General features: G+C 34.7%; 1 protein-coding gene across 1 annotated transcript in view; it reads right to left on the minus strand.

Annotated features, from left to right (window-relative positions):
- The window catches only part of Cfap47 (cilia and flagella associated protein 47), a 264,376-nt gene that overhangs the window by 209,426 nt on the left and 29,219 nt on the right, over nucleotides 1-25,731 (minus strand). Inside the window, exons 9-18 of the mRNA XM_059250611.1 lie at nucleotides 24,143-24,332; nucleotides 22,827-23,043; nucleotides 19,619-19,771; nucleotides 17,048-17,240; nucleotides 16,863-16,959; nucleotides 11,832-12,048; nucleotides 11,293-11,534; nucleotides 5,457-5,587; nucleotides 1,138-1,260; nucleotides 453-584 (exon numbers count right to left, since the gene is read on the minus strand). Of these exons, the coding sequence (XP_059106594.1) occupies nucleotides 453-584; nucleotides 1,138-1,260; nucleotides 5,457-5,587; nucleotides 11,293-11,534; nucleotides 11,832-12,048; nucleotides 16,863-16,959; nucleotides 17,048-17,240; nucleotides 19,619-19,771; nucleotides 22,827-23,043; nucleotides 24,143-24,332 (1,695 nt within the window). The remainder of the gene's footprint in view (nucleotides 1-452; nucleotides 585-1,137; nucleotides 1,261-5,456; nucleotides 5,588-11,292; nucleotides 11,535-11,831; nucleotides 12,049-16,862; nucleotides 16,960-17,047; nucleotides 17,241-19,618; nucleotides 19,772-22,826; nucleotides 23,044-24,142; nucleotides 24,333-25,731) is intronic.

Consider the following 25,731-nt stretch of genomic DNA (forward strand, 5'->3'; position numbering starts at 1 on the left):
TTTCTATGAGAACAGTGAGGATCTGTCAAATCATTCAATTTTATGTAAACTGCCTCATGCTGATTGGTAGTTACTCATTTCAACTTAGAAGAAACTTCAACTATCAGGTTTCTTGAAAAGAACTTTGAGAAACTTCTCTCCAAGTGCTGTTACCTAATTTTGTTTTAGATAATTTAGGTATAGTTGCTACTTTTAGACCTCTAAAGCCTACATAATTAGAATTCCATTTTTATATAAATAACAGCTTAACTTATTTAGTGTTATATTTCAAAGCTCCATTAATTGTAGATGAACTAAGTACATTTTCTAATAACAAATGTAAGCATTTGTGATGATGTGCTCATTATAAATATTTATAAAATATTACACACATACACATGGACACACATATGTAAATACATATACACACACATGTATATATACACAAATTCAGAGAGAATGAACAAATATACCTTTGTTCTCGTATCAAATTTTTCTGCCACAGTGGGAGTACAGGAGATATTAAGAACAGTTATTCCCCCAAATGGGATTACTCCTTCTGATGGAACAATATTGATGGTAGGCAAAAGGCTTTGATCACAAACCTGTAATCAGAAATTGGTTAAGATGCTACAGTGACTTACAAAATAATTATATCAGAGGTTTTACAGGGAAGTATCTATAGTACTTCCTACACAGAGGCTCATTGAGCATAAGACATGAGGTGATTTTGCAATAGAATTTGACTCTATCAAATACACAAATCATTTGCACTAAAACGAATTACATCCATCTAGTCCTTGTTGCTACCATTTCAGTCCTGATTACAAAGTGAAAATAAAAAGGAAAGGCACATAACTTACTATGAAGTATAACATTACTTAGTAATTATATTTAAAACATTGTTGTACTTTTTTCTTTTAATAAAACCAAATGATACCAAAAGAAGGAAGAAAGGAAAAATTATAACTTGGGAAAGTAGAAAAACAAACTTGATGAAATGAACTCAGAAAATCTACTTATAATAATTTGATTACTGCTTTGAGTCCATTTATAAATAGCAAAGTATTAACTTCATAATATATTTGGAACCAATAAATTGATACAAATCATTACATAACTTGACCCAAATAAGAAAAGACAAAAATTTGGCATTACCTTGAAATAAGCATGGTTTTGCCCTATGTTGTGAAGAATGGCTTTCCTCCAAGTGGTTAAACCTTGAGGACTATTACTGAACAGTATTCTTGGCTCTAAAAAGGTGACTCTAGTATGTCCAACCTGGTAATGAAAGGAAGAAATAGAGAAATTATCAAAATAATAGCAAATAAAATAATTTAATTGATTTGCTTGGAAAATTAAATGTAAATAACATTTATCAGCTCCACCAACTATATATAAATACAATTAAACCTATAAATATATAATTTTATGAAATGATCTAGTGTGTTCTGTTTCTAGCTTGAAAAGGTCTTAATATGAACAAAGAAATAAAGCCAAATATTCCTCATTGGGAAAGAGAAGACAGTAATGAGAGAAGTGACAAAAATATACCCCAACCATATAACTGAAAATTAGCTTTAAGGAAAATTTTAAAATAGTACATTTTAGTACATTTTGCTGAATCCTTAAGACAAAGAAGATTAGAACATAATTATCTAAATATTACTCCATCAAAGTGCAGGTGGAGAGTAATTTACACACACACAATATGTTCCAAAGCTGTAGAAGGAAGGGTGACACTATCCCTGAGGCAGAAATGATGCCTAGATGAAGAAACATACTGAATATTCTGACACGTTACTGAAAGGCTCTCAGAGCTATCATTTACTCAGCTACATACAGCATATTATTATATGCTATGCAACAGAATTCAAAGGTCATCTAAATATAGGGAACAAGCTGTTAAAAAAGAAATCACTCAGACATGCTTCTACTAGAAGTCATCTTCACAGAGCTTAATATGCAGATAATGTATGATTGGCCTAAATGAAATGGGGACATAGTTCACTTTGACTGATAGAATTACAAAGGTACAGGATTTTCCTCTCCCTTCCAAGAAAAGCATTTCACAGAACTAATAAATCACAGAATACCATTTTCAAATATGGCCATTATGCATGTTTACAGTAGTAAAGGTACGTAAATCAGGCATCAAAGATAACTATAACACATTTTGTCCAAGTAATATTGACTTGAGTACACTTTACACTAGACTTTATAACAGCATTATGGCACAGCCATATCTGAATGGAATGGCAGAAGTCATAAAGCCAGCACAGCTGCTTGACAAAGATCCAGCAAAGCTGAGCCACATGATGACTGCCATGCCACCTTTGGTTTTCACCTCCACCTGTTACATACTTGGGGCACTTTTAATATTTGTACAATTTGAGGATGTTGGATTAATGGAAAATTCCTTATGAATCATTTATGTCTTCTTCAGGAATGCTGCTTCTAAGCTTACCCAGGAAAGTCCTGAACATACTATTCCCTCCCCCCACTTTGAGGGAGATATCCTTATCTACTTGAAGGTCTTCCTTATGCCTTGGAGGTTGTGACACATAAAGAAGCCAGAGGTCTTTTCATGAGGCTATGAGACATTCTTGAAACATCTGTTCCTGTACTTACACAGGAACAAGATATTCAAAACAAAGTAAATTCAAAAAGTTCAACAAGATCCGGTGGGCTAGAGGAGTTGGCCACAGTTCAGATTACAAGGCTCTTCCCACAGTACACTCGGACAATTACATGGCATACAACTCTGCCCTACACAGAGACATATTGATGAGCAAAGTATGGAGTGGAAAGATGATAAAAGTATGAGGTGCTAGGACCTCCCTCTCTTAGAAGTTAGCTCATGTAGAGCCACTATAATGTCATATGACCAAGAAACAACAGAATGCCAGGATTAGACATGTAGACAAATTCTATAAAGATATAAATGTAAACATTGAATTGTATTATATCAGAATTTGAATAATAACTGCAGCAGCTTTGGCCTGAGGATTTTTCCTGGGTACTCCTGACCACTAAGAGTTAATAATACATTGATTGAGACATGGCAAAATGCCCAGGGTGGTTGAAGATTTTGTTTTGGTCTAGTGTCCCTGAAGCAACCAAAGCAACCAGCCTGAGCAGGGACTGTCATATGCCTCTAGATTCTCAAAAATTGGGTTATGGGGTCAATGATAAGAATGATAACTGTTTATTAATGATGTCAAAACTTGAGGGAAAATGATTAGAAATGATAACGCTGTTCTGTCATAGTTTATTAATGATTACTAAAAGATGAGCAAAAGGAAGTGAAACACATGTTCAAAAACAAAAATGATATGATCTATGTTTTGGAACATCATGAATGTATCCCTGCTAACTAAATTCTGTATAAATAAGGAAACACTCTGGCTGCTAGTCAGTCAGGCTGCAAGATTCTCCCGACCACAATGGCCTGGCTCACTTCCTTCTCCTGCTGACTCTTTACACCCTCTGCAGGACCCATCCACCGCCAGGGATGGCTCCTGGCAGCTTAATAAAATAAGTATTTATATTAGGCTTTAGTACATTCTTGTAATTATTTTAAAACATAGTTCTTGTAACTGGAACAATAAACTTTCAAACTAAGCTAAAACAGAAAAAAAAGTAAATCAGAGTTTTATAAATATATGATAAACCTTAATTAACATATTATTTAAACATTCTATGTTCCTCCATCCTGGTTTCTTCAGAGTTCACTTTAAAAGTTTCAAAGTTTTACCTGAAATTATCCAATTTACTATTTAGTTATCTCAGTTATTTCATAGCCTAATTCACTATTTAATTATCTTACAAGTTTTTTTTCATTTAGTAGTTTTAGTTATTTCATTCTTATTGACTCACAGGGTAGGAAATAGACAAAACAAATCTCATTAAAGAGGGTATCATTAAAAGTTGTGGAGGCAGGTAGATCTGGAAATAAACCATTTGTATTAATTACTTAAACACTTCAGTCTTCCAATTCTTCACCATTAATAAGGTATATGAACATGTATATTAAATGCCTCAGAATTTTATAGCTATTAAATAAACACCAGTTAGCATGGCACTTGACACAGAGTAACTGCTCAATAAATAGTATCTGTTTTAATGCTAAATCTATATTATTAAATTCCTCATTTATATGTTAGTGAAAAATAGACATAGGTTGAGTATGTGAGCAAAAGTACAATATTAAACTTGTTAGATACAATTACATACATAGATAAATACTATGCATATCCTCACTAAAAGAGTTTCAATAATGGAAGTGAAACACATTAGCTAAACATTTGAAATAACATATATTCTAATTAGCTAAGTAAGTAGGGTCAGTACATTCACACAAACAGAATACTTTTCAAAGAGAACAATCAATAATCTACAAACATATGCAATGGCATAGGCTAGTCTTACAAACCTAATTATAACAGAAAGGCATACATATAAAAATGCAGTTTGACTATGTCAACATAAATTTTGGGGCATAATTAATTTCTCATAAGTAAAAATTAAAAACGGGAGGAATATGGTTATGGGAAATGTGGCCTGGGGGAATGGTGGTTCTTTTGTTAAGCTAATCATGTTCTGTTTCTTGATCTGGGTGATCAATGAGTAATAAGGTATCAACTTGTAAAGATGAGTGATACATACTTTTAGTATCTGTACCTTTATGTATGTGTATTTTACTTCAAGAAAATTTCTGAGAAATAATAATATGTGATTTATATACAAAACTGGTAGGAGTGAGCTTGTTTCAAGCTTGGACCTGAGGAAAGACCTACTGTGTTCTGATAGTCACTTGCAATCCCTAAAATTGGTGAGTCTCTTATGTATAAGGTACAAGCATTTCATAAATGAAACACATTGTCCACAAAATAAAGATAGAATTCAGTGAAAGAATTTGGGTTGTTTATAATTTCTAATAGCAGTGGCTGGGATCACAAACAAAATGCATTCTTGGTGACCAAAAGTCATATTGTTAGGGTATCTTGAGTTATACCATGGAAGGTTATAGATCACATCTTTCATTTTTATTGTAAGAAATGTATTTCATAGTAATAAAAATGCTAGTTTCTTTTTACATAAATTACATAATCTTTTCCATACAAATTACTACTAGTACTAGAAGATTAACTGATTGTAGAAAACATAATATAAATACAATATAATTTTCTCTACCATACTGTATGTTGTGTGTTGATGAAATAAAGTTATTCTCAAGTGGCTCCCATGATGTTACTACATATTTATAAAGCCTCTGGCAATATAGTATTGTTTCCACAAAGTTCTTAGATACCTGAGTTAGTTCTTCATTCATAGTTAGCAAGTAGCTCTATGAACTAGCTAAAAGAATTATTATATGAATTCAATTTTTACATGAACATATACGCCAAGACAACAGTATAGCCATATAGTTTATAATGCTCAAGATAAAAATCACATTCAAGAGAAATAATTACATGTGCAGTACACTTCAGTGTCAAAGTATTTCCTCCAGAGACTTGAAGCATAAATTCTCCCTTCTCCGGAGAACTAAAACCTGGCTGCCAGGTGACTTCACATTCCAATGAACAGTAAGGATCAACAATGCCTATAGGGAAAAGGATAAAATAAGACACCATATTTTCTCTTTTTTATTTTAAATTTAATTTAATTTTACATATCAGCCACGGATTCCACTGTCCTCCCTCCTCCTGCCGCCCCCCCCCGCCCTCCCCCAACCCACCCCCCATTCCCATCTCCTCCAGGGCAAGGACTCCCCTGGGGATTCAGCTCAGCCTGGTAGATTCAGTCCAAGCAGGTCCAGTCCCCTCCTCCCTTCACCCAGGCTGAGCAAAGTGTCCCAACATAGGCCCCAGGCTCCAAACAGCCAGCTCATGTACTAAGGATAGGACCCAGTCCCACTGCCTGGGGGCCTCCCAAACAGTTCAAGCTAATCGACTGACTGTCTCGCTTATCCAGAGGGCCTGATCCAGTTGGGGGCTCCTCAGCTATCTGTTCATAGTTCATGTGTTTCCACTAGTTTGGCTATTTGTCCCTGAAGATACCATATTTTCATTACTGATTTTTTTGTAAACATTCAGGATAAGAGCTAGTGTAAAAATGTAATGAAATTATATAACAACTAAAACTAAATTTAAATAACAAAGAAATTGTAAGTGAGGCATTATTAAATGAACACAGTCCTAGAGGATTTCATTAAAAAGCTAAAATATAAATCTATTTTGCTCACAGGTAAAAAAGAAATGTATACCAAAACATGCTAATACTTGAAATACAACAGAAAACTCATCATAGCAATAAACATTAGGATTAGAGATACATAGATGAAAGGAAATCTTTTGTGACCCCTGACAAAATTACCTCCTCTAAATTCTCAGTATTCTGAAGTAATTATCAACATGAACAATTACTAAGCTTTCAGGAGGAAGAATTCCTATTATGGCTTTTAGAGAGTAACTTCTGGTGGAGCTAAAAGTAATGACATACGAGAGACCACGTGATATCAGAAACATGAGGTGTAAAATGCTGGCCTTCTTTAAATTCATCATTTCAAAATGAAATGGTGCATAAAAGTGCATAATGGGAGAAGAGATGGGGGAAACCTGAAGCACCCCAGCAAAATAGAGGAAACTTCATTGTATTGTACATGAGTTTTGACATGAGGGATGGATGAGCTGAAACTCTGTAAGACAGCAAAATTGGGAAGGAACATAAAAATGACCAACGAAAACAATTAATTTCATCAAGAAAAACAGCAAACAATACCTGACGGAAAAATGACTTTGAAAGAAGCCTCTGAAATTTGGGGACACAGGATACTAATGGAAGATATGAGTGACCATTACAAACAAATTTTGTTTGGGGTTAGTTTGACTTGCATACAGTGCAAGGTTTTGTTTTGCTTTGCTTTTTTTTTTTTGGCGGGGGGGGGGGGGGAGGACAGGGTTTCTCTATGTAGCTTTGTGCCTTTCCTGGAACTCACTCTGTAGCCCAGGTTGGCCTCAAACTCACAGAGATCTGTCTGCCTCTGCCTCCCGAGTGGTGGGATTAAAGGTGTGCAGTACCACCACCCGACTTTCTTTTGCTTTTTTAGTCTTAATTAGATGAAGAGATAGAATGCTGACCTCTGACCTCTGACAGAGGAGGAGTGGATGAGGGGGGATAGATGGGGATGCGGGGGAGGGAAGTAAAGAGAAGGGAGAGAGGAAACTGAGCTCAATATATAAAATAAATGACAAAAATGTTAAATAAAAAAAGAAAGAAAAGAATGCTAACCTCTGATTTTGCAATGGCCATACTGGGAGATGAAAATTCAATAAAGTGATGGACATTATATGAGATGATCAGCAAGTAACACACTTTCAATATTTTTGGATGCCAATGTTGTAATTATGAACCATAATTCATGAAGGAGAGAGAGTTGGTTACAGAAGTGTTTATTGTCCAAAGGTCTGTCAAGATCAAACTGGCTAAGCAACAAAAAAAAGTCCCTATTGTGATGATTAAAGAGACAGAGGTTTGTTCGGGAAGAAGTCATCCCAATATAATTAAGAAAGTAGTGGATGGGAAGGGCAGTGATGGAAAATAAAAAGAAGATTCAATGATACAAAAAAAATAAAAGAGGAATGAGATTTTTGAAAAAAGATTACCAGGGTTGGCGATTTAGCTCAGTGGTAGAGCACTTGCCTAGCAAGCACAAGGATCTGGGTTTGGTCCTCAGTTTTGTGGGGGGGGCAGGCACGACAAAGAGTAATAAAAAAATTACTAATTCATGTTGATGAATTTATGTGAAGAGAATAATTTGTCCCTCCAATCAACACAATGAAGTTTCTAAGAATAGTGTGCATAACAGGTAATAGAGAAAGAAGTAATATAGATGGCTTGAATGAGGGTGAATTTGATAACAGGTACTGCATATAATCAAGTATTAAGAGAGCTGAGATTTGCTGGGGGATGTTGCTCAGTGAAGAGACCTGAGAAAGATTCAAGTGAATTAACTGAAGACAAGTTCAAGTATTGATTCATGGTACTAATGAAGAAAAAGCCAACAAACTATAAAAAAATTTAAACTAGAAGTGAATTCTAGCTCAGAAAACATCATTCCACTCTGACTTTCTCCTTGTTACAAGATTCACTATCCAAATACCAACTCAAACAGTATCAATGTCTTGGGAAGAAATGCTGAACATTTTAATATAGCATTATTCACATCACTTTACCAAAAAAAGGCAGAGAGGTATTGACTAAATTTGATACGTAAGATGCCAAATCAAAATAGCATAAAAATATAAACACTGAAAAATCAAAAGTAGCAACTATGTAAAACTGAGTAATCACTGTATGCATATTCTGAGAAAAATAACATTAAAAATCCATGTATATAATTACAAATATTACATGCTATCTTAAATTCTAGACAAAGCAATTTGAAAAACTGTCATATTTTTAAGTATCTTAATGATATTATTTACATAAATTTTCATATGGAATTTAAATATTTTAGTATCTGTATGCCATAATAATGATTTTATCTAAAAACATATGAAAGAAGTCATAAACAACCAAAAGAAGTAAACACCCACATCTCCTTTACCAAGAATTCTTAAGACAATGCAAAACTTAACTAGCATGATATTTATAACTTTGCAATTCTACTTCTATTTTATCCAAACTATGCATCATCACTGCATTTCCACTACAACCACAAGATGAAGGTCAGCCAGATAAGTCATGTTAACAGAGAGAAATAACAGAAGTTGGAAAGCATAATACACTGTGCTTCATAAACACCATTAATGAAAACGGAGAGTTGGTCAGAACCGACAGCTAGTCTACTGATAATCTAAAACTGTCATATCCTTGTTCAAATAAATTGAAAGGGCTTACGGAGCATCTCTGAAATACATAGAAATATGTTCTCTTTCTTCTCTATTTTCCCAATAGGAGTCAGTGTTACCAACATTAGTTTAAAATACAGTTTTTGCAAATGAATTTGACAAGTATCAATAAAATAAAATTATAGTGTGATTGTGCTAAATAACTCTAGGCTATTAAGAAACTTCAACAGCTTTATCCTTGGCTTAGACCTTTATTAAAGAGAAAACTTCTTTCTACTTTTAAAATTTATTAATACCAATGAATTAAGTTTAATGTTAAGATTAATTTAAAACACTCTACTATGAACAGTTGTAAACTATATTAAAGTAATAATTTGGAAATGACTGGTAATAGTATATTTCTATTATATAGTTTGAAACACAACAATTTACATTCTAAACAATTGTTCCTAAATTACAACTAAAGAGATTGAGGAGAAACTATAGAGGAAGAAAAAAGAGAAAGAAGGCAAAAAGGAGTAGAAAATAGAAATAAATATCAAGATATATGATAAGCTGTTAATATTTTCAGAATACTTTCAAATAAAAAATATTTCAAGAATAAGAATTTTTTACAATCATATACCTATCTATTTATATTTTTAACCATCCTTTGTGAGACATTATAGTTTTCCATACATTTAATATTGAATATTTATTTTATGTGTATGTGTGTGTGCCTGATATGCTCTGTACCACATGCATGCAAGAGCCTGCAGAGGTTGGAAGAGGGTGTCAGATCCTCTTTTTTTATTAAGAAATGTTTTATTCATTTTACATACCAATCACAGATCCCCCTCTTCCCTCCTCCTGCCCCTCAAATCCTCTTGAACCAGAGTTATGGACAGTTGATGGACCATGTGGGTTCTGGGAACCAAACCTAGGGACTCTGTAAGAGCAGTAAGCACTCTTACCTGCTGAGCCACCTCATCAGCCTCTGGTACCCATATAGGTGAGGAAAGTGGCATGTATAGAGAAATTTGCTCATGACAAAAATAACTAATGAGTGAGAAGCTAAGATTAGCTTTAATCTTGATTGTACTTGGCAGTCATGGAGAACTAGACTTTAGCTGGTTATAAAACACCACAGTCAGTTGGTGCAGATGCAAAGATTCAGATCTTTCCACCATACTGTAGAAGTATATGCATATAAAATGAAAAGACAGTACTGATCAACTGGTAACTTACAATTTCCCTCATTAAATTATATCTTCTATTCTTATAAGGTCCTCACAGCACAACACAATGATTTTTGCCAAATATAATAGGTTACTAGACAAACTGCAGTTTAGAAGTTACCAAGTTTGTATAATAAAAAAATATATTACATGAAATGATGAGATTGAAGGGAATTACACCCGCAAATTTAAATGGATGGGTAAATATTTCAGGGGCCCATCATGAGCAGTAATTCAGATTGGCTTATACTAGTATTCTTATTAAATGATAGTCTTAAATTGGTAATTGCATTAAATTTATTTTAGTAGTTATATTTATCCCTAGCCATAAATCATTTAAAATAGTTTAAAATCTAAGGAAATGTAAGTCACTGTAAATTATCTTATAATTATACTCAAACTATAAAAGTAGTGACGTTTTTCAGGAGTATCTCCAATGGTTAATATTATACATTGTTTAGATTGAGGAACTCAGTTGTGTGGTTAAACACCAAGCAAGATATTAGCATTGACAGGATTCAGATGTGAATAAGTTAGTAGATTTAAAATAGTTAACTAAAAAATACTGCATATGTTTAGGTCATATAATGTACTAATTTGATATATGTTCATATTGCATGGCAGTTTTCATAAGAAAAGGTATATTAGATTACATTTAATAATGTCAGTGGTTCTTACCCAATAATTTGACAGCCTTAGAGGACTTAGAGCCCCTAAAAATTAATTTAGCCTTTGATGTAAACACTACACCATCATTTTTCTCTGTGAATTTAGCCTCTCTTTTTGTAAACTTCTGACTTATTGAGCCACATAGTTAACCAAGAACTTAGATCTCCATCTCTATCTCTTATTGTGTGTTTCTGTTACAGCTTCAACACAGAATCCTTATTTTCAAGTCACATTTACACATATAAAAATAAATGCTGCTGGGCGGTGGTGGCGCACGCCTTTAATCCCAGCACTCGGGAGGCAGAGCCAGGCGGATCTCTGTGAGTTCGAGGCCAGCCTGGGCTACCAAGTGAGTCCCAGGAAAGGCGCAAAGCTACACAGAGAAACTCTGTCTCGAAAAATCAAAAAAAAGAAAAAATAAAAAAAATAAATGCTCCTGATGATAGTATCCAGTTTACTCCTATGCTATTGCCATAAGTACATAGTACATGCTCAATAAATAATTAATGCCTGAATACACGAGTGAATGAATGAATCTCTAAATAAAACAAACAAAATGTACTATTTACCTTTGGCTGGACGAATCGTAAATGCAATTCCTCTCGGAGCACTTACTGGTTTCCATTCAAATTGGGCAGGACGATTCAGATGATTATATAGCCTAACAGTTCCCCGAAAACATGTTTTCAACAAGAAGGTTTGTGGTCTCAATACAATCTCATTACAAGACAGTTCAAGTTTTACAGGCAGGATGACAGCCATCACTAGGATGTGTCCACCAGGTATGTTGTTAATTCTAAAGGTGAATGATCTGTAACAGAGTAGAACCGCCCAAACTTAACTGATAGCACAGTACCTATTTATGATTACAGATTTCAGACACATATGAAATATATATGCTATAGATTATCATACATAATTAATTCAGAAAATAAATGGTGGGGAAAATTAGATTCTCAGTGAAATACATGAACATATAAGTATACAAGCTGATATATATTATATACTTTCTATACTTTGGGATAAAATATAATCTATGCTACAGTTATTGAAGTAAATTAATATCATAAATGACTCTAGTAAGAAGAAAATGAGAAATAAACCTTACTTCCAAAATTTTCCATTGGTAGAAGACTCAAATACCATCGAAATATATGTACTAGATGTAGGTGGGATCACATATGAAAATTGGTTGGTTTTCTGAAGTTCTTCCAAATCAATATCTAACTGTATCAATATATACATGGGCAGCATATTAACAATGTGAAGTAGCTGAGTATTTGTAGATTTCACACAAACATTACCAAAGTTAAGGACAGATGGTCCTGAAATAATCAAAGTAAGTTATTAAGTAAATTTATTCAAAGGTGTTCCTTCATTTTCTACGTCTTCAGATTGTATTTTAGTAAGTTAAATTGTCTAAAATTAACACAAAACTATTTAGTATAATATCACAAAACTATTTGGTACAATATCAGACATCAACAGCTGTACTTTTATCTAGCAGACCAAAGTGTCATGTTTAGAGATTATCATTTCAGGTTCAATATGAATATATTCTAGTACGGAAAATTGCATAGAAAATAATAATCACAGTAAAACTCCTATCATCATTTTGATCTACAACATTTCACCAATGTATCTACTTGTATAAATACACTTACTTTATTCACTAATATATAATTCATAAAAATAGCAATTTTCAATTCCGTGATTTATTTCCTAAGGGTTCTCCCTATAATGCCAAAAGCTTTAATTATAATAATCTTAATAATTATATATAATCTTTTTATTTTGAGACAAACTTTAACTTTATAGCCAAAGCTAGCTTTCAACTCATGATCCTCCTGTTTGAGGATATATTCTAGGTATTCATCACCCCACATTATTACCAATCTGCCAATTTTAATAATTTATTTAAGCTATAACTGATACAGGATATGTTAACTACACTTAAATATACAATTTCTTTAGTACTGGCATACATATATAAAGGTTGACTACTGACCATTCTATAACATTTTCTTGTACCTCATTACATTTATTCCCTCTCACTAGTCCCAAAATATTTCTCAGAAAATCCACACATACTACTATACTATAGATCAGTTTTCTTTCTGGAGTTCTGTTTGATTTACATTTATTTATTTATTTGCTTCTTTTAGTGTGTGTCTGTGTGTATAAAGAGGTATGGGTGTGCCGCAGCATGTGTGTAGAAGTCAGAGGGAAACCGAAAGTTAGTTCTCTCAACCGTAAGAATTCTGAGAATCAAATTCAGGTTTCCAAGTTTAAGAGCAAGCACCTTTACCCACTAAGCCATCTCACTGATCTCCACTTTCCAGAGTTTTACATGAATAGAATCATCTGGTACATAACAAATTTGTATGGATTCTTTCTCATAGTGAATTTTCTAGACATTCATCCAATTTTTAAATAAATAAATATTTTATCCTTTTATATTATTAAGTAGTGTTATGTGATGGTCAGTTTCAAATGTCAACTTGACACAATCTATAAGCACCTAAAAAAGGGGTTCTTAGTGAATGATGGTTTGTCTAGACTAGGTTTGTCTGTGAGCATGTGCTGTGAAATATTAGTTTAGAATGTGTTACAGTCGTATACACTGAGGAATATTTGTTTAATGATGCAAAGACATGTTGTATTCTTTTATGTTGTATTTGTTCAACTCTGTAAAGCTGCATTACTTTGCCTCTCTAAACACCTGATTAGTCTACTACAGAGCTGAACAATGAGTAGCTAGGCAGGAAAGAAATAGGTAGTGTAGCTGGAGAATTTCTCTCCAGCTCCCGCCACCAAGTCCCGCCAGTCCCAGAGCCCACTTATAAAATAAACACACAGACTCTTACATTATTTAAACTGCTTGGCCATTAGCTCAGGCCTGTCACTGTCTAGCTCTTACTCTTATATTTAGCCCATTTCTATTAATCTTTACTTTGCCACATGGCTCATGGCTTACTGGTACCTTACATCTTCCTTCTCCTGGCGGCGGCTCCAGGCAGTCTCTCTCTTCCCTTCCTGTTCCCTCAATTCTCTTCTCTGTTAGTCCCGCCTATACTTCCTGTCTGGCTATTGGCCAATCAGAGTTTATTTACATATAGCGATATCCACAGCAAGGTAGGGCAGAGCGAACAAAAAGGAGGAGACATCTCGTCTCAAAAGAGAAAGAAGGGAGGAGCGAGGAAAGAAGAGGAGGACTCCAGGGGCCAGCAACACAGGCAGCCACAGAGTAAGAAGGAAAGAAGGATATATAGAATAAGAAAAGTAAAAAGCCCAGAGGCAAAGCATTGTTAAAGAGAAACGGGTTAATTTAAGTTAGAAAAGCCGGTTAGAAACAAGTCAAGCTAAGACCAAGTATTCAGAAGTAAGATAATTCTCAGTGTATTTATTTAAGAGCTGGGTGGTGGGCCCCAAAGAGTTTTTTGTTTTTTGTTTTTTTTTTTTTTAAAAAAAAAAGAAAGAAAAACATGTCTGTAGAGAATTAGAGAATTATCTTGATCACCTTCAATGGTATGGGAAGTCCCAGCCCCCTCTGGGCCGCCCCATACATGGGTTTGAAGTTGTGGAATGCACAAGACTAGACAAAGTAAACTACGCACTAAGGCATGCGTGCATTCATTTCTCTCTGCTCTTCACTGTAGATATGATGGGACCAGCTGTCTACAGCACCTGTCGCTGACTTCTCCACAGTAACGTAATGTAGCCTGGAATTCTGAGTTAAAAATAGATTTCTCGGGGCTGGAGAGATGGCTCAGAGGTTAAGATCACCGCCTGCTCTTCCAGAGGTCCTGAGTTCAATTCCCAGCAACCACATGGTGGCTCACAACCATCTGTAATGAGATCTGGTGCCCTCTTCTGGCCTGCAGACATATGTGCAGGCAGAATACTGTATACATAATAAATAAATAAATCTTTAAAAACAAAAAAAAACAAAAAAAAAAAAATAGATTTCTCCCCTAGGTTGCTTTTTGCCAGGATATTTCAGTCATAACCAAAATAAAGCTAGGACATATTCCCTTTATTTATGTATTGGCTTATTTACCTGTTCATTGATATTTAGTTTCTAGTTATTAGCTATTTTTAAAAAGCTGCTATACATTTTTGATAGCAAGTATTGATGAATACAACTTCATTTTTTTTTTAAGATAAATATCTAGGAGTAGAATGGATGAATTATGGTTCATTTGTGCGTGACTATATAAGCAGCCAGCAAGCTATTTTAAATAATTTTATGTTGTATATTCACTAGTCTTGGGTTCTTTGTATTTTGGGAAAAAAATTAAATAGTGAGATGTTTTTGTTTCATGGGTTTCCTCTAGCCATATACTAAATTTATGGTACTGTCTCATTTTGGTTTAATTTTTTTAACTAAAATTTTGATTAATTTTACATACCAACTAGTTTCCCCTCCCTCCCCTCGTCCAGTCCCCTCCCACACCTCCTTTCTAGCCTTCCCCCCCCCATTCACTTCTCAGAAAGGGTAAGGCCTCCCATGGGAGTCAACAAAGCGTGGCATATCGCACTGAAGCAGGACCAAGCTTGCCCTTGAGAATTAACAATGCCTATTTTAATATATGAGTACACAAATTTTGCATGTTCTTTACTGAACTGACTGTTCAAATTTTCAGCCTATTTATTAAAATTTAGTTGCTGCTTTTTTAAGTTTTATTTATACATTCTAGTTAAAAGTAGTTTATCAGATATACAATAAAAACCAGTATATTTCAGTTAGTGGATTTTTTTAATTCTCCTACCGGCATTTTTACAAAAAAAAAAAAAAGCAAAACTACTTAGCTTTGATTAATCTCTGAATTCCTACTGTATGTTTTGTAACTAAAACCTTTTACTTTCCCAAAGTTAAGGATATTTTTCTATATATCTCTCAACAAAATATATTGTTTATAATCCATTTTCCTCAGCTTTTTAAAGATAAAACTGACAAAGTTTGTACGTTTGCAATATGCATAATGTTTCATATATATCTTCATTGTGATTGGATTAAATAAATCTAATTAAAATATCTATCACCTCCCACAGTCAAATTTGTGGCACAAACATTTATAATATATCACCAACAATTTTTAATAACATAAAATTTTGTTATTAACTGTAGTCATATAGCTCTCCAGAGCTTATACTAAATAAAGCTTTGTATCCTTTGACCAACACCTTTACCTCGTCCTCCCCTTCACACAAACCCTGGTAACAACCAGTTTATTCTTTGCTTTTATAAGTCCCAGTGCTACTTTTAATTCCACATAAAAACAAGATAATGCAGCATTTGTCTTAGTTGGCCTGATTTCATAGTGCCTTCCATATGGATTCCTTGACCAGCAAATATCAGAATTTCTTTCCTTTTTAATTAATGATATTGCTTTGTACCAATATATCATATTTCTTATTTTTCACTGCATATTTTATCCTAAGTGACATGTTTTAGCTATGTCTAAATTATGGAATAGTTAAATAATGGTAATGAACATATGCATTACCTCACGCACTTTTGAATTGTGGTGTAAAACAATTCAAAAATGCACTCTCAGCAATGTTCACAGATCTTTTTAATTATAGTTAGCATGTTGTACAATAGACCGTGATGACAAGAATAAGTCTAATTTGGGATTGGAGATTGCTGCTGAGGCTGCTGGAGCTCTTTTGTGGTTTAAATCTAGGACTATAATCAGTTAGCCTGCCAGAACTATCACCTAAAATTGATCCTCATGCGTCTTCAGCTCTAGTAGGGTTTCATAGGAACTGAAGGCCAAAGCTCTCACAGCGACACATTTGTCTAAGAACAGCTGCATAATTACTGGTGTGTGGTAAAATGAGCCATGAACTTTCTATTCTACCATCTTGATGAAATCCCTTTTTAAGAGGGAAGGGAGACAAGGAGAGGGAAAAAGAGATGGGGGGGTGAAAGAGAGAGAAAATATGAGAATATAATATAAAATTGGGTGAGTAGGAATGTGAGTAGGAAGGAGCTTGGGGGAATGTGATCAAATATTTTATAAAAATAAAAATGAAATCAGCACACACACATGCATAAACACACACACACACACACACACACACACACACACACACACACACACACGTGTAGTAGATTTCTATATAATCTTACCAACAATTACTTGATGGATTTGCTTTGGTGTCAAAACTTTGCTGCAGTCACGTTTTTCATGGTAAGTGGTTGGCTTCGATTTAAGTCCTTTGGAGATCTGTTTTTCCAAAGTAATTCATTCAGTATTAGTAACAGCCATTTTTAGAATTCTCATGACAAAACAAATTTGAAAACATGGCACATGCCTTTCTCTGCAGAGATTCTGTCTCCCTGGATGCTATTTTCTTGGTGCTTAGCAATCTTTTAGCTCTGAGAGAAGAAACCCTTAAAGATGAAGGTATCTCCTCTTCTATTTCTGATTGAGATAGTGATGGTGACTTTAGACCGGATGATGGCTCCATGCCTATATCTACTTCATTAAATGGAAACTTGCGTTCCCTACAAAAATAATGATGATGATAAAACAATAATAATAATAATGACTAATTGAGGAAAAGTTGTTCACAAAATACAGTAATAAGTGCAAATATCCTCCACTGTTATAGGCTTATCCATATCCATTTAACTGAACTGGTATACTAATCTGAAGGATGCTTGCCTCCACTAAGTGGCCTCCACTCTTCCTTAACACCTCATAGAAGAAGTTATAACTACCCCTATTTCTTTTTCACACTCAAAAGGCAGATCACAGTCACTGAGTGGTTTGGACCAAGGAGAAAAGCCTCTTTGTTTCAAGACAGAAACAATGATGCAGCCCCAGCAGCCAGTCAACAGGAGAGAATCCTGTGGCCAGGCCTCTCCACCACCCCTGCCACCCACTGGATCCTGTAACCTACAAGTCCCACCCCACCCCCCAAACACAGGGAACCCATCAACTGGGATGGGGTAAGAGGGGAGGGGATGAGGAATGAGAACGTGAGGGAATAAGATGGTCAAGCAGGGGGAGGGACAAAGAGGGAGAGCAATGAAAGAGATATCTTGATAGAGTGAGCCATTATGGAGTTAGGGAGAAACCTGGTGCTAGGGAAATTCCCAGAAATCCACAAGGATGATCCCAGCTAAGACTCCTAAAAATGGTGGGGAGGGTGCCTGAACTCTGTAATCATAGGGCCTTCGTCCATTGACTGATGGAAGCAGATGCAGAGATCCACAGCTAGGCACTGGGCCAAGCATCTGGAGTCTAGTTGAAGGAAGGGAGGAGGGATTTTATGAGCAGGCGGGGGTCAAGATCATGATGGGGAAACCCACAGAGACAGCTGACCCCAGCTAGTGGGAACTCATGGACTCTGGACCAACAGTTAGGGAGCTGGCATGGGACTGACCTAGGGTCTCTGCATGTGTGTGAGAGTTGTATAGCTTGGTCTGTTTGTGGGGCCCCGGGCAGTGGGACCAGGATTTATCCCTGGTACATAAACTAACTTTTTGGAGCCCATTACCTATGGAGGGGGATACCTTGCTCAGCCTGGATACAGGGGGGAGTGGCTTGGGCCTGCCTCAATTTGATGTGCCAGACTTTGTTGACTCCCCATGCTCTCTTACCCTCTCTGAGGAGTGGATGGGGGGTGGGTAGTGGGGATTGTGGGAGGTGGGAGATAGCGAGAAGAGGGGAGGGAGGGGGAACTGTGGTTAGTATGTAAAATGAAGAAAATTTAAAATAAAAAAGATAGAAACAATGATATCATTTATGTTAAAAAAAATTGGCATCAGGCTGCTTACAAACTTAATTTGAAGTACATCAATTCTTCCCTTGCTGTACTCTGATTCCTGCATCCTACAAAGCTTTCTCTTGGGAAATATGCTTTTAATGAATCACATATAATAGAATCCCTACCTCAGGATCTGCTTCTAGCAAAAACTACCTAAGAAAACTACAAATAAAAAGTCAGCAAAAGTCACTGGAGCTAAAGTAGTTAATTATTTTGCCTTTAACATATATTGAAATGCTACTAAAACAACTCAAAATAAAATCAAATTTAAGGCATAAAGAAACAAATTTGATATTAACATGGAGATTAAAATTTGAATAATCTACATAAACATCATAAAATGGACTTCAGATTTGATTTTTTTTGTATTTGTTTTTTGATAAAACACTCAAAGCACAGACGAATGGGACTGTATCCAGCTAAGTAGGTTCTGCAAAGCAAAGGAAATGATAAAAAGTAGAAACCACTGCTGCAATGGGGAAAATATGCAAATTATCATTTGGAAAGAGATGTATCCAGAATACACACATAACTAAAGCCCCCTCAATGGTCAAATTGCATTGTGTACAAATGAGATGAGATGAATACATACTTCTTAAAGAAGGAAAAGCAATGGCCAACAAAATTTAACTTATAAAGCTCAGTGTCTCCAGTCACCAGAAAAACAAGAATCAAAATGACACAGATTATCACCTCATGTCATTGAAATGGCTATTATTAAAAAGACAAACTATAACAAATGCTAAAAGGATGTGGTGAAATGCAAATCCAAAAACATTTTTGGGGTAATATATAGACACTATGGAGACGAGGATGGAGGAACTCAAACTCCAAAAACAAAGTAATGACAAAGAAATTAAGGAAGCACTGGTTACCCTGATTTGACCCAACTACATTGTCCTGAAATTTCACATTGTTCTTCACAAGTATCTTCAATTATTACATTGATCAAAAGCTATAAAACTGTTTATGATGTCAGTGCCAAATACCCTGATTTGATCACTGTATCTAATCATTATACTGTACTCCTGAAATTTATGTTCAAATAATCAGTTTAAGAAGAAAACCAAATCTAGTCTTTAGGCACATAGTTTGAAGAACTATCTTTACCTCTGTGCTTCTTTCTGAAGGCGTGCATTTCTTAAATTTTTAATATAGTCTGTGTAGTAATCTCGATGTATTTTTTTTTCCAGTTTTTCCAAATCAGTGTATTCAAAATCAGGATCCATATAGTCATGCCTTGGCATCTTAGTGAAAATTGTTCTACAAGATAAACAAGATGTCATGTTAAAATACACACACACACACACACACACACACACACACACACACACACACCTGTTTGTTTAATCAGTACATACAGAGTACCTACTGGTCAATTTAAATGTCAAATGGGGGGCCATTAACTATTGAGTAGGATAAACTGCATATCCTCTGATATACAAAGACATCATTGCATGTATGAGGGTGAGATATGTATGTGTCTGTGAGTGGTGTGTGTGTGTGTGTGTGTGTGTGTGTTATATAAATATATGTATGTATATATCTTTTAAAAATTACAACCAGAATTAGAAAAAAATAGAGAATACTGAATCCTCTCACTAAGCATACTACTATTAGATTACATATCTTCTAGGTACCCTTTGCTCTCTCCCAGAAATCAAGATCACGGAAAAAGCCAGGTGGCACTATGAGAAAGAGAACTGCTAAGAAATCATTCTGTGCTATTGCCTAACAGAATCTCCCACATTTAGTTGCAAAATAGGCTTATGATGATACCGAAGTGCTTGCCCTAATGCCAAAGCTGAGGCTAGGCTAAGATAAATCACATGATGTGAAACTTGTCCACCTGATGAAAACCTCTAAAAGGCAGAAACCCTCTTTGTTTCCTGGAACTGAAGGGTCTGTCTCTTCTATTAAGAAACATAGAAGCTATCTCTTCTTATGGTTTTCCATTTCAAGTCCAGATCCTTGATGCCAGTGATCAGGAGGCTCTCTCTTCTAATAAAGATCATTCTGAAGGGTAATTCCTGTCATCTCCTTTCTAGGAACCTGCTGGAGGAGGAATTGTATTTTTGTTCTAACAACGACTTCCTTAAATTCTAGAATTCACTCACTATATAGAATTATATCTGTAGCTTTTAGTAAGCACTGTTTTTCCAATATGTAATATACAAACAAAATTTATTATGTAACTAACTCATTTCTCTTATTTGTTCAAAAACAGCTTACTGAGTCGTCAGTGTTGTATGTTGTATGGCTATTTTCTTTCCAGGTATAATATGATCAACCAATCACCATTTTAGAGTAGAAATTACCTATTCCTGGTAGCCACAACAACTAATTGAACAGAACAGTATAGTGAAAGCTAGATCTATAGTTATGGTAATGAATCTGTTCATATATCCTATTAGTAGAAGGAAAAAAGAGCCATAGGGTCCTCAACTGGGACTACAGCCATTACATATTCCTGTCCTCCTCCAGATGCAAATAATCTTGGGAAATGCTATTGGAAGACTGAATGAAAGGGGGACTCCCCGATACAATTTCCATGATGGCCATTATCCTTGATGCAGTCACACTTTGCAGGAATGTAGCTATTTTGGGATCATGCACATTTATTGTTAAGTAACCACTCCACAGTACTCTAAAAAAAAACTCACTGATTTGGTCACAAATTTGAACTTTGAAGGAATTACTTTGTTCTGTTGTTGGTGCCCTATCTGGAATACACTGATATTTATTCAAGTCTCCCCAGAAAAAGTTAACTCAACATTCATCTGTATTCTTGGCAATGGTATGAGTAGAGGGGACACTGCTATGAATAAAATTCTCTTATTTTCTTCCCAAAAATTGAAAGGGTCAAATACACAAGAGTAAAATAGTAATTGTAATTTTTTTTTGTTTTGTTTTGTTTTGTTTTTCGAGACAGGGTTTCTCTGTGTAGCTTTGTGCCTTTCCTGGGACTCACTTGGTAGCCCAGGCTGGCCTCGAACTCACAGAGATCCGCCTGGCTCTGCCTCCCGAGTGCTGGGATTAAAGGCGTGCGCCACCACTGCCCGGCTAGTAATTGTAATTTTTAACAAAACAACAAATACACTAGAATAAAATTTCTTTAGTTTCTTTAATTAAACATGCAATTGGTAACATTACTAGATTTAGTAATGTGAAAAAATTGCTATTAAATAATAATGGCTAAATTTATTTTTCTGTTAATATTTATGATCTAATCAATAGAGACAGAATACAGAATCAAATTATTAAAAATTAAATCAAAAAGTAGCCTTGCATAAAAATATAGTTTTATAAAACAGTCAAAAATGTTTCCAGAAGCCATCAACTCAGGGTATTGGAGGGGATGTAATGAGCCAGAAGAAAACATACAATTGCATTTTCATAATGTATAACTATTTTAAATGTCAGGATGGTTTTTGTAGTTCTGTTTTTATGGCACTGGTCAAATAGAAACAAAGAAAAGAAAGACGGATGTGAGTGGGATTTGTAAATTAAAATATGAAGAAAGTCAGTAAGTGTCATAGAATTTTTCCATTGTAGATAATAAAAATGTGGGCTGAAGAATCAAATAGTAAAGTAGGAAAGTTGATACAAAATTAAATGATTTTAATGACACCCTCCCCACGATAAAGAGACAAGCAGAAAAAGTGCAGAGCTATTAAGTTTAAGTAGTCTACTGTTAGCATGCAAGTTGGCATAAAATAACCCTCATTTACTCTTGAATATATTAAAATCTTTCTGGGATGAAGGTCCAAAAAATCATTTATTTGTCACTTTTAACTTACCACTGTTAAATTACTAATCTCTTTGAGGTTATGATGAATTTAAATTGAAGTTTAAACATTCCTTATGAATTTAGACCTGAGAAGTTTAGGTCAAGTGGGGAGGAGTTACTAGAAATGTGCCTATGAGGTGATAAAACAACAATGATGACAACACTAACTGGTTTCCTACAATTTAAACTGGTTTACTCAAATAAACTCTGGAGTCTAATTCCAATTCCAATAGTGATTAATTCTATCATGTATCTATTGGTGTTCCTAATATATTTTAAAAATTACTTTGTATGCCATTCATTGCCGCACAAGGACACAGTAGAGAGTATAAAAAGTTAGATAAGGCAAATGCTGTAACATTCAACAGTCATTGTACTCCACATACAAAAGGAAGAACATAATTTCATTCCGATTACTGCCACCAGCAGCTTGCTTTCCTTTTTTAATACCAGGATATTGTCAGATCTCTGCATATTATCCTGGATAATAAGTCTTTTGAATTTTAATTTCTTAATATTTCACAGTACCTGAAATGTTCGTGGTGGTCTCCACACCTGAGACTTGCAGCTCTATCATTAGGAAAGGCAATCATTGCATCTTTCTCTGACACATCATTTATGCGATGATTATGAAGTTTTGTCGTGGTTGACCGGAGCATTGCAGCTACAGGTGGTAAATCATCCTTTTTCTCTGAATCTTTGATCACAAATTGTCTTGTGGGATTACTGATTAAGGGGGATATACCTTTAATAAAATTAAATATTAAGTTGGTATTTGGTACTTTTTACTGTACATTTCCAAGAATTAGCCAAGGATTATTTAATATACTAGCAAACTAATGTGATGTTTTGAATAAGAATGGCCCTCATAGTCTCATAGATTTAAATATTTGGCCATTAGGAAGTGGTACTATTGACAGAGATTAGGAGGTGTGGCCTTGGAGTAGGTATGATCTTGCTGGAGGAAGTATGTCACTGGGGGTGAGCTTTGGGGTTTCAAATGCTCAAGCCAAGCCCAGTATCTTTCTCTTCCTTCTGCCTGCCAATCCACATGTAGAACTCTCAGCTTCTTCTCCATCACCATATCTGCCTGCATGTAATCATATTTCCTACCATGATAATAATGGACTAAACCTCTGAAACTGTAAGAAAGCCCCAATTAAATGCTTTCTTGTATTAAAGTTGCTGTGGTTATGGTGTCTCTTTACAGCAATAGAACACTAGACAATTCATTTTAACATGCTAAATTCTCAAACATATTGAGAAAATACAAATGACTTAATACAGTATATAGGCCTACATAAACTAATTTAGCAAAATAACTTAAATGTTAATAAAATGTATGTATAACAATTAGCATGCTAATTTGAAGATTTAAATTAATCCATGTGAAAGTGAAAGGTATTTTTAAGCTAAAGACAACTGTAAATCATCAAGTTCATGTGGTACAATTAATAAGAGATTATATATGACTAGATGAAACTGCAGGACCAAGAAAATCTGGATATAGTCAAAACTAGTTTACATTAAACTCCAACAAAAATATACAAAAAATATAACATAGCAACCATTAAAATATTTGAGCATCTGTACAAGACACCTCAAAATAGCAAATGACATCTACTGAAAATATGACAGAAGTCTAAATCTTTAGTATAGACAGAGAACTACTTAATAATCAATACTAGTATGTAGGCCCTGTATTTGAACAGGCCTTCTAGGTGACTTTGATAGATGCTTAAAAAGGGGGGAAAGTACTGGTTTTTACCCTGTTTGGTACATATATTCTTATATTAAAAACAACAATCACATCAGAGCTGTATAAAACTAATACAATAACATACCAGGATTAATTTTCACCCCGACTTTCTTAGTGCAAGCTTTGCAAGTGCTGTTGAATTCTAAATGTATATAATGAAAAGGTTTCATTGACAAAGACCGTAAATTTTCATCTGCCACTGGGCCGATAATCTCAATCACTTGCTTCACTTTAAATACTCCAATTTGATGTGGAACAAATGAACATATCACATTCTAAAGAAAAAGCAAACTTTATCAATATTCTATTGTTAGGAAAACTAAAAACAAATCTTAGAATACAGGGTATTTTAATTTCAAGCAACAGGATTTCACCGTGGAGATTTACAAGCACTTTTAGGAAAGATCAACAACAAGCCATACAATGCTCATTATTGGAAATTTAAGACAATTTAAGAACATAATAGAACAGTATTTCAAGAACAATAGATCAAAAATCTCCAGATCCACTTTCACACAAAAATAAATGTCAAAATTCATTAAAATTAATTTTTCTAGTTATTTAGAAATTATCTAAGGCTTACAAGAATTCAGTAATCCAATATCAGGAATCTTGTTGAATGTCTGAAAGCTGTCATGGCATTTGCTTGCCATAGTCTCATTCACCTAAACTCAGTTTTGTGGTCAGCAACTATGGTAGCTGTAACAATTAGTACTAACATCCAAAAAGAGAGAAGTGTGGGTTTGAAGAACTCCAGAAAACACATTTCCTGAGATTATGCTATTGGTTCTGCCTAGCAATTGCTGAAAAATATTTTTATTCGCTGTAATTCAGAGTACCCTCTGTAGTAACAATCCTCTAAGAGAAAGAGACAGAGGAGCTAAGGAGGGAAGGGAAGAGAGAGAAAGAGAGAGAGAGACAGAGACAGAGAGACAGAGAGACAGAGAGACAGAGACAGAGAGACAGAGAGATATGAATATCACAAGAACTTGAATTCCCTTGTCATTTAATGTTTAAAGAAGCTATTAGAAAATAAACAACTAAATTACTAATTTATATTAATAATTACTAATTATATTCATAGAGTGTTTTCAAAGCTCTGACACTGAAAGAGGAAGTAAATTTAAACAGGTGAGAAAAGAAAGAAACAAACCCAGAGACACTCTTGAGAAACGGTTACTGGATGTTACCTGGTGAGAAGTAGCTGCTTATACTTCACCTATAAAAGAACATTCTAACCTCTGCTCTAAATATCTGTTTCTGTAAACATGATTGACTGCAGACAGGAATTTCCTGTTATAAACAGTCACATCAAGTCTCTATCGCTTTTCTCACAGAAGACAGTTCACTAAACCCAACGATGATATAATGATTTAGAAATATTGCTGGAAACATAAATGCTATACCTATGTATGATTGTTCAGAACTACTGAGACTTCTCTCTAAACCAGCATATAATAAATTATTCTGACCCTCAACTTAGTCTTTGATATGAGAGGGGTGGTGTCCCTGTAACATTTTTGTTTTGTGTTTTTGCCATAACAACATGTTCCTGGTAACATAGATTGCCACACATACCTGCATTATGGTACATATACTCAAGCAATTTTTTAGTAAGCTCTAATCCCTCACTTCTGCCTGATTTAAGGTACTTGGTGAGGAGGAATGTAAAAT

Source organism: Peromyscus eremicus, chromosome X (assembly GCF_949786415.1).
Source record: "Peromyscus eremicus chromosome X, PerEre_H2_v1, whole genome shotgun sequence".
Classification (NCBI taxonomy): Eukaryota; Metazoa; Chordata; class Mammalia; order Rodentia; family Cricetidae; genus Peromyscus; species Peromyscus eremicus.